Consider the following 10,281-nt stretch of genomic DNA (forward strand, 5'->3'; position numbering starts at 1 on the left):
GCGGGACCGACCCTCTGTCCCAGCATCTTCCCACCCCAGGAGATCAACTTGCTCCAGGGACTGGGGACCCCAGGGCTTCGCACGGCAGAGACCAAACCTGTCGGGCACGTGGCCGATTCCCACCGAGGCGGCAGCACCAACCTGCTGGACCACGCCGCCACGGGTCTTGCAACACGCAGCCACATCAGCGAAGGCGTGCTCGCTGCGGTGCGGCCCGAGAAGGCAATTAGGGAAGATTTAATGAAATCCTGGGGATAAGCAGCCACGGAAAAGGAGTCAGCCGCTTCGGGTGCTCTGAGCCAGTGCCGGAGACGTCTGGGCCGCAGCCAGGAGGTCGGCGGCAGGTTTAAAGCAGCCACCCTGGTTTGCAACCTGGGGCATCCCAAGCCAGGCTGGCTCCTGGAAAGCTGGACAGGTTTTGGGAGCAGGCAGCACGGCATGGCACGGCACAGCTCGCGCAGCCGGCCCCACCGCTCGTGGCCTAGAGGCAGCCAGGTCGATATTTTCCAACTTGAGAGCTTAAAATAGGTCATCTATCTCCATTCCTTTTTAAATCAGGTCTTGCTGCCTGCTGAAGACAAACTTGGTTTATTAATGGGACGGCACCGACTTGAAACCTAATCTTTTCTTTTTTTTTTCCCCTTTAATGAGAATAAAAGACCATCCCTGGGGCTCAGCGGCTTCCCAGGATGAACCCCCCATCCCTCCATGTTTTTTCCCAGCGAGTGGCTCCACAGGAACCACGGAGAAGCCTCGGCCGCCAGCTCCGAGCACTCCTGGTACCTGGTTATGCAGCACCCACCCGCACCCCACAGCACCCACACCCCGCGAGGGGCACACAAGCCAGCCCCTGCACTCCGAACCCAAACCAAGAGCTGTTGCGAGATATCCCCCCTGCCAGACTTGCAACATCAAACCCCCAGAGACCACAGTCCCTGAGCCCTAAATAACGCCCAGCAGTGGTTCCTTGGCAGTTGATGCTGCCGATGACAGCACCCGGGGAAGAGGTGCCAGCCCTGGGGGGGGTTTAGGACACTACACATCACCCATCAGTTCTCCCACGGCGTGAGAGATAGGTGCCAGAGCTGCCAGCCGGGCACAGCGCATGATACACGTCAAGGTTAAAACCGCAGCAGCGGCGAGGTCAGAGCCCTCCGCATGACCGGCGACCCGTGGCTCCGAAAACCCCGATGTGGCCAGCCAGACCCCGGCATGGCATCACACCGCGTGCCCCAACCCGGCGCCGGTGCCAGGTTTCGCGCTTGCAAGGCAGGATTGCGGCAGCAGCTCCGAGCACAGGCTTTTCCTGTCTTTCAAGTTCAGGGTTCAGAAAGAAAGGGGGGAAAAAAAAAAAAAAAAAAAAAAAACCAAAACGCGTTAAGAAACTAAATTTGCGGAGCAGCGTTGGTAAATAGGGATGAAGGCAGCAGCCACGTAGGGACAAGGGCAGCAGCCGCTGGCCGAAGGGTTGGGGATGGTGGGGCACAGCCCCTGCCACGCAGCCCCGGGGGCGGCCGTCGGGCGGGATTTCTGCTTATGCAGCACAAAATCCTCGCTGGAGGATTGCAAAGCGCCTTTCTCACCACCGTCCTCCCCAGACGCACAGGGGGAGGCAGCGGCGGTTAAAGAACTCCCCCCCCAAGTCACCCAGTGCCCTAAGTGACCCAGTGAGCGGCGGGCAGAGGTGAGCACCGAGCAAAGCCCCCACACTCCACGTGCTGGCCCCCAGGAGGGCACATTTCACCCCAAAATGCAGCAGAAGAGCAGATTTCAAGAGACTTGAACACCTCCCCCCCCGAAAATCCAAACCCCAGAGCTCAGCGGTACAGAGTAAGCAGGGAGGAATCTGAAGAGAAACCATGATTAATGCTCAGCCGCTGCAACGAGCAGCACTCCTCATATCTGAACCATTTCGCACACCCCAATTAATCCTTTGAGGCTGGTTATTAGCCCCATCGCCGGGCCGAGGAAGCCGAGTTCAAATAACCAGGAACTGAGGAACAGAGGCCAAATTCAGCTCTGGGGCGAGGACGTGCAACCTCTGCTCAAATTAGCAGGCGTTCTGCCAGTCCGACACCGCGGCCCACATCCCTGCGCAGGCACTACCCCGGCGTGCCCCCCACCACCGGGACCCCAGCCCCGGGTCCCCCAGTGCCATCCCCATCCCCACCCGACGCCTTCATTGGGATTTGGCACGAAACGGGCAGGAAATGGGGTTTTAGCCAGCGGCTGAGCTGGCCTTCCTCGGCACCGTGCTGCTCCCCAGGGAGACGGGAATCGCCCCAGCGCCCTCCAGTCCAGCGCTGCCGGGCGATGCCGATGCCCACGCCACGGGAGGAGCATTCGCAGCGTGGGTCAGCAGTGCTGTAAATACCTGCGCTGCTTCGAGGCTGGGGGGCTGCTCAGAGCTGGGGGAGCCAGATAGGGGCAGGACATGACCTCGAGGGGCCATAGGCATGCTGGGGGGGGGGGGGGGAGGTGGTTGCTGCCTGCCCAGTGCTGAGAGCTGGCAGGGATGGAGCTGGCAGGGATGGAGCAACCGGACCCACAAGGAGACAGCCCAGCCAGGAGTTTTGGAGGAAACACGGCTGGGCGTTTGCGGGGCTTGTCTCGGCGAAAGGGGAGCCCGGCCCCAGGGTCTCACCTCCACCTCTGTGGCCAGATCCAGGCGCCTCAGCCCCACCGCCCTGCCACGACACCACCGCGGCCGGGCACTGGGGACCAGCCGCGGCGGCCAGCATCGCTGGTGCCACGCAGCCCTGCCCGAACAGCCAGACCCCTCCGGCCCCGCTGCCCCCGACCCCAGGGCGCTGGGTCTGCCCCAGTCCCGGTCCAGTCCCCAGGGTGCCCGTGGGCTCCGAGGACCCCGAGCCATCGCCCAGCACCCATCGCCCAGCACCCAGCCCCGCTGCCGGACCTCGACGCCACGCACAGCCCCGCGCTCCCGGTCCCCGCTCTCCGCGCGCCCAGTATCTCCCAGTTCCCCCGGTTTCTACTCGCTCCCCCCCCGAGCCCACAGCCTCCCCAGTCCCCCCAGTATCACCCAGTGCCGCTCACCGCGGGGGCGGGCGGCGGGATCCCGACCAGGCAGAAGGCGATCCCATTCATCGGGGCGCAACGGCCGGGCTCGGCTCGGTCCGGCCCGGCTTAGAGAAGCTCGGTACGGTACGGCTAAGCCCGGTAAGGCCCGGCCCGGCACGATCCGGTCCGGCTGGGCTCGGCACGGCTCGGTTCGGGCTGGGCCGGCCCCGGCCCCGGTTACGGCTCCGCCTCCTCCGGGAGCCCGCGGCGACGGGCGGGAACGGGCGGAGCACGGCACGGCACGGCCCGCCCCGGCGGGAGGGACCGCGGCCACCGGAGCGGGGCGGGCAGCGGGACAGCGGGACGGGAACGGGCGCGGGTGGAGCAGAGGGACGGGGATCGGAGCGGGGGGACCGGGAGAGGGATGGGGACACCCGGGGAGAGGGATGGGGACACCCGGGGAGAGGGATGGGGACACCCGGGGATCAGGACCAGGCAAGGGACACCCGGGGACCGGGATGGGCAGGGGGCACCCAGGGACCGGGACCAGGACCAGGACCAGGCAAGGGACAACTGAGGACCAGGATGGGCATGGGGCACCCAGGGACCAGGACCAGGACCAGGCAAGGGACACCTGGGGACCGGGCAGGGGACACCTGGGGACTGGGACAGGGATGGGAGACCCACGGATGGGCAGGGGACACCCAGGGATCAGGACCAGGCAAGGGACACCCGGGGACCGGGATGGGCATGGGGCACCCAGGGACCAGGACCAGGCAAAGAACACCCCGGGATGGGCAGGGGACACTCAGGGATCAGGACCAGGCAAGGGACACCCAGGGACTAGGACAGGGATGGGAGACCCAAGGACCAAGACAGGGATGGGGATGAGACGCCCAGGGATGGGTAGGGGACAATCAGGGACCACAACCAGGCAAGGGACATCCAGGGACCAGGACATAGATGGGACACCAAAGGACCAGGACCAAGCAAGGGACATTTGGGGTCTGGGATAGGGATGGACAGGGGACACCCAGAGACCAGGACCGGGCAAGGGACATCCAGAAACCAGGACAGGGATGGGGACGGGACACCCAGGGACCAGGATGGGGACAGGCAGGGGACACCCAGGACAAGATAAGCCAGGACAGAGGGACAGGGACCCAGGAGCAGAACCGACCAGGATGGGCACAGAAGGAGCGGACAGAGGGATCGCAGGACAGCAGGACAAGGACCGGCAGGGCGAGGCCGAGGCCAGGCGATGCGGGAGGAGGAGCGTGGAAGGACACACGGACAGGAAACGCCAGGACGGGGGGACAGGACTGACGGGGACTGGCACAGGCAGACACAGGGACGGAAACACCCGGGTTGGGGCTGACGGACAAAAGCTGACACAGACCCATAGGGAAAGGAAACGGCAAAGACGGGAAACAGCAGGACAGACGGACGGAGCCTGGCCTGGCGGACAGAGGGATGGGGACAGCCGGACAGGGCCTGGCGTGGCTCAGGTCACTTGGACTGCAGAAGAGCATCCCGAAGCCATCATTAAGCAGCCGCCAAGTAAATTAACTCCCACACCTGAGTCTCGGGGTGTGAACAGCACCTCAAAGGCGCTTTGGTGGCGGCAGGCGGCCGCGGCACGAGCCCTGAGTCACCGCGGGCTCAGCCGAGGCACACGGCGGGCACAGCCGGGACCCAGCGCCGGCCCTGGGGTGATGGGGGGCAAGGCTGGAGGGGAAACGGAGCTGCACGTGACGGGAAAGCGGGAGGAGGCGCAGGAAACCAGGGAGGAATGACGGCCACAGCCCACGGGGACGCACGGACGCAGGGTGGGGAGGACGGACGGCCAAAGCAGCGCCGGGGCTGGAGCTGGGGTTCAGGTGCCAACAGGGCTGAAATCAAGGGGGGGGGCTGAACCCAAGGGGGTTTGGGGTGGGGAACAGCAGGACAGTGTCCCAGTCTCCCACCGTGGCACCCTGAGACGGCTTCTCTGCTGCTGGCGGGTGTCACCATCCTCACCCCGGTCCCCAGTGGGGACAGGGCTCCGTGCGTGGGGCAACAACGGGGTGAGCGGTGGGGGCTAGCCACTTGCTGGCGTAAATCCGCAGAGCACCCCGGGGTGCAGGGAGGATGCCAGGGACACATGACCTCCCGCTCATGCCGGGCCAGCGCCGGACACGCGGCGCAGCCTGGGCTCGTGCCAAGAGCTCCGGCACAGCCACGCGATGCCGCTGCACCCAGGATGGCGCTGACCCCGACCTGCTCGCCGAGCCCCTCCTGAGCAGCCATTTCCCTGCTTGCACCCAAGGTTTGCCCGCGCTGCCCCGCACGCCCCGGGGATGCCAGCCCGTGCCGCGCAGCGCAGACCCAGCCGCCGAGCGCAAGTTTTCCGTGACACAATTAAGAAAGTCTGTGTCAACAATGACTTCCTCCGGGCACCCGGAGAAACCTCAGCACCACCAGAAAAAATAAATGACCCAGCCGTCAGCCACCGCCGCGGAAGCGCTAGGAACTCGGGGCTGGAGAGAGGCCGCAGGGCCCGATCCTGCTTACGGGCACGTCCCGCCTGGCTGGCAGCTCCCGCAGCGCTGCTCACCCTCCGCACGCTTCACGCACAGCCGCAGACACGCAACCACAGCCGGATGGTACAGTCAGCCATCCCAGGATGCTGAAAGAGCACCCCTGGGGTACAGCACCCACCGCCCTGGGGTACAGCACCCGCAGCAACGGAGGGCTGGGATGGGGGGGATCTTGTGCTCTGGAGACATGTGGGTGCTAGCGTCCGAGGCAGACCCGCGGGATCCCTGCCACCACTGTTGTCCCCTGCCCCGGCCCCGGAAACCGTCCCAGCAGCTGGAGGGAACAAACAGTCGGATGCGAGTGACGGGACGTTTCCTCCCCACGAGGGCGCAGCCGGACGCCCGCACCCCGTCTCCGGCCACCCTCCACCCACACTCAGCACCCCCCGGCCCTGTGGCGGGTCCCTTCATTCCCAGTCCCCCTTCATGGGCCACCTCCCGCCTGCAGAGGAGCGGAGCAGCTCCGGGTCCCGCTGGGATGCACTGGACGGCTGCCCTCACCCTGCCCGGCCGCGGCAGGACTTGCCAGCCCTGCTGGCTCCACCGCGACCTCTCTCTGGAGAGACTTTCCAGGAAATGTCCCCTCCAGCTGGGTCTGGCACCGAGGACTGACCCGACCAAATTCCAGCCTTTCCCAGTGGCCGATCAATGGGAAGGAGCGGAGATGTCTCCCGGCTGTGCCCAAGCCGCCCGCTCCCATTGTCCACCTGGCAGTGCCGCTCCTGGGGGTCCTTCTTGTTGTGTCCCCCCACGAGGGGATGCACGGTCACGTCCTGCCTGGCACAGAAGAGCCATTGCCAGCAAGACCCGGCCATGGACCCCAGGACTCCTGGGTCCCCACATGGCCTCCCCGGTGCTACCCTCAGCAGGGAGGTGACACGATTTGAGCTGGCTGCAGTGGCCCTGACCCCCCCCCGCTCTGTGCGATGTACAGAGGCAGGGATGGACCCTCACACGAGGTCAGGGAGAAGCAGCCATCCTCAGTGAGGGGTGACCCCCATTCTGGGGTGCACGGTCGGGGGGGGGGGGCTCAAGGAGAACCCCCCCAAACCCCAGCCCCACTCTTGGGGCAGCTTTTCCACGGGGGTCCCCAAGAAGCAGGGTACCACCATGCACCCAGCCAGCGAATGCTCCCTCCCCTCCCAGCCCTCTTTGTCTCCTCCAGCCCCACCCCAGAACCAAGACCCCATTTGCAGCCCCCCGGGGACACCCAGTTCCTCCGTCCCCGTATGCAGGGACGGGACAGCACACACCCCCCCGGCAGGGTGTCCCCGAACCCGGTCCTGCCATCGCCGCTCACCCCACACCCCATTCCGTAACCATCCATCCGAAAATCGCCGTCTTGGTTCCCACCCACCCTGCCCAGTTTAGCAGAACGGATCCATCGCGTCTCAACATCCCCGGCCCCCGCCCTGGCCCAAATCCTGGCAGCCGGAGAAGCGGAGCTGGGGGAGCACAAGCCCCCCGCCCGCCCGGGCTGCCGCTCCCTGCGGAGCTGTTTCCGTGCTGCAGACAAAGAGAGCGAGAGGGGAATCCTGGCTGGGCGATGGGTTTTAACCTAATCCTACGAATTAAAATGAAGAAAAGCAAAAGCAGGGCGTCAGAGCGGGGCTGGCACAGCCGGAGGGGCAGCGGCGTCGGGGCAGGGCACGGCGGCAGCACCGCTTGGCCACAGATCCCCGAGGCCGGAGTGGGACCGTACCCTACCCATGGCAGCAGGGTTGGGGACAGGGACACTCGCCCATGGGTGCCCCAACAGGGTGGGGTGTCGCCCCACAGCTCGCCACGGCACGGGTGGCAAAGCTGGGTGCACGTCCCGGTGCTCAGCACCCTCCCGGTTCTAGGAAGACGCCTCCTGACCGAGAGCTCCTCTCCCATCTCGGCAGCCATCGCAGCGCGAAGCCATTTTGAGCCGGCGGCGGAGAGACGAAAGGGTTACGGCCCCAACCCCTCCTTCGCCTGCCCGCCAAGCGGGTCTGTCGGGGATAAACAAGAGCAAGGCCAGGGGGATCTGGGATGGGATCGGTGAGGAAACCCAGCAGCCAGGCAGAGGAAAGCAGGACAACACGGCGGGGGGGGGGGGTCTGGGGGGGCCAGCGCAGACTTACATGCTCATCCCACATCAGGGAGGGGCTGAAATCCTGCTGGGAATTGGGGTGCCTTGGGGACCCCCTTGCTCCGTGCATCCCCGGCTACCGTGGCCCATCGCAGCGGGGAGACGGGAGGGCGGCTGGCCAGGGTTGCCTCCGCTGCCGGATCCTGCCTGCCCTGCCCCGGGTGCCGGCAGGCACATGCCAACCTGCTGCCGCTCACGGCCTAAAATTACCACGGCTCCTCCGAAGGCGTTGCCGCCAAGCGGGGCGGCGAGGAAGACGCGCGGGCTGCTCGGGAGCTCCTCTGCATTGCAGCTGGATGGGCTCGAGGGGGGATTTTTTTTTTTTTTTTTTTCCAGGAGGGAAAGCGAGCCCTGAGACACGCCGGGCAGCAGCGGGCAGGCTGGTGGGGGGGGCGGTGGTTTGGGTGCGGAGGGATGGATGCTCGCAGCCCCAGGATGCCGTACCCGGGTTGCAACCCACGGATGGGGATGTCAGCACATCACACGCAGCCCCCACGTTGGCTTTCACCGCTCCAGCGGGGCGGATGCACGGGAGCTCCCGGGGGGTCCGGCGGGGCTGGCGAAGGCGCCAGCGCGCGTTCGCCCACGCCACGCGTTACACCCGCGCTCTCCCGGCCACGGCCCTTCCCCGGGCTCGGGGAAGGGGGGGGGGAGCGTTTCGCAAGCACGCGGCCCCCAACGTGCGGTGAAACCTCGCTGCGTGCTGGGGACGTGCCATGCCCATGCCCAAAGTGGTGGCTCTGCCCTGGTCCCTGGTGCGGCCCCAGACCCTCCTGCCCCCCAGAGCCGGGGGGGGGGCACACACAAGGCATAAATCCTGCGCTCGGATCTGGGCCGAGCCAGAAGGATGGGGCAGGTGGCGAAAACGCAAGGCAGAGCCCGAGGGGTGCAGAGGCTGCAGGAATGGAGCTGGACCCTTCGCCTGGGTGCACAGCGGCAGGGTGGGGGGAGATGCTCAGAGGGGAAATAACCCCCCCGCCCCAGGGAACCGAGCTGGGAAAGCCCCATCCGTGCAGAGCCGTGGTGCGGGGCGGGGGGGGATGAGAGCACCCACGGCTCTGGGTGGGCACTGGGGAGGGACATCGCAGCCTGGCCTGGGTGGGCATGGCGGCCAGGACAGCTTCTGGAGGCGTTGACTGGGAACGGGGAGACAGAGGAAAGACCAACAGACACAGCCTCATCCGAGCGCCCCGACCCCTCCCCAAGCTTTTTCCACACCCCCCAGCAGACACCCCACGGCTGCTCCAGCCCCTTCCCTGAGCAGAAACCCCTTTCCCCAAATCACGCTGCTCGCAGCAAGTGGGGCGAGACACACCTCGGGCTGCGACGGAAACCTGTGGCAGAGCGAGAACCGTCCCCCCCCGGCCACCCGTCCCCTCCACGTTAGGCGAGGGGCCAGAAACTGTCCCCGTAGTAGGCACCTGGGCAGGGTGAGCACCCACGGGTGCTCACGCAAGGACCCCATGTGTGTGTCGCAGCCGGTGGGAGCGCTGGTGTCGGTGGGGCAGGGATGGGACACAGGGGACCAGGGTGGGCAGGGGCTCAGCCCCAGCAGTGGGCAGGCGTCGGTGGGGGGGGAGGTTGGTTGAAGCTGGGGGGGGGGGGGGATGCTGGGGGTCTCAGGTGGGTGATCTGGGGGCAGCTGGGAGGTGATGCTGGGGTGACGATCCCGGGGATGCAGGTGGGTGATGCGGGGGGGGTAGCAGGGGACAGGGTGATGCCAGGGCAACACCTGGGGGGGGCCTGGAGAAGGCGGGTGGGGACCCGGGAAGGCAAAAGAGGGTTCCCCGAGCAGCAGGTGGGGAGCACAGCGGTGACAAGCGGGGTCGCCGGGGGTCCCGGTAGGAGATTTTTTTTTTTTTTTTTTCACCCCCAGCCTCGGACACCCCCCCCCCCGTAACGGCCCCGCTCTCCGTGGGTGCTGGCCCCGTCCCGCCCCGCTCGCTCCTACCTGCTCCATGGGACCGCTCAGGGAGCCGGCGCGGCGGAGCGGCCCCGGGCCATGGGCCGGTTCCCGGTGCCGGTGGCGGAACCGGCGCGCCCCGGTGCGGCCCCGCTACCGCCGCCGCCGCCGCTTCTCGCCGCCGCCGCCGCCCACGCCCGGCGCCGCCCGGCGCATCCCGGGAGCGGCGTCATGTGAGCGGCGGCGGGAGGGGGCCGCGCCCGGCCCCACCCGGGGCTCCGCCGCCGCCCTCTCCCCCCCTCCTCGCCCTCCGTCCCAATCCCCCTTCATCCCCCCCTTCTCCATCCCTCATCCTCCCTCCTCCCTCCATCCTTCCCTGCGTCCGTCCTTCCAGCGCAGCCCTGCATCCTGCCGCCCGCCTTTCCCTCACACCCCCTTCCACTCCTCATCCTCCTTCCTTCCCTCCATCCAGCCTTCCCTCCAGCCCCCAACCATCCTCCAGCCATCCTTCCTCCATCTTTCCATCCATCCCCATTCCTCCTTCCTTTCTCCCTCCCACCCACACATCCTCCATCCTTCCATCCATCCATCCGTCCTCTCTCCCTCCCACCCACACATCTTCCATCCATCCTTCCATCCATCCCTCCATCCATCCCCTGTCC

General features: G+C 66.6%; 1 protein-coding gene across 3 annotated transcripts in view; it reads right to left on the reverse strand.

Moving 5' to 3' along the window:
* The window catches only part of ARHGAP23 (Rho GTPase activating protein 23), a 38,546-nt gene extending 28,665 nt beyond the window's left edge, over nucleotides 1-9,881 (reverse strand). The window contains exon 1 of one of the 3 annotated variants that reach the window (XM_069786466.1): nucleotides 9,668-9,881. In XM_069786466.1, coding sequence (XP_069642567.1) covers nucleotides 9,668-9,676 — 9 coding nt within the window. In that variant the 5' untranslated portion in view covers nucleotides 9,677-9,881. Of the gene's footprint in view, nucleotides 1-3,057; nucleotides 3,227-7,708; nucleotides 7,883-9,667 lie in introns of those variants that run through there. The other 2 variants (XM_069786464.1, XM_069786465.1) reach the window with 2 other exon arrangements.
* Nucleotides 9,882-10,281: the final 400 nt, after the last annotated feature.

This window comes from Haliaeetus albicilla, chromosome 7, assembly GCF_947461875.1.
Source record: "Haliaeetus albicilla chromosome 7, bHalAlb1.1, whole genome shotgun sequence".
Lineage (NCBI taxonomy): Eukaryota > Metazoa > Chordata > Aves > Accipitriformes > Accipitridae > Haliaeetus > Haliaeetus albicilla.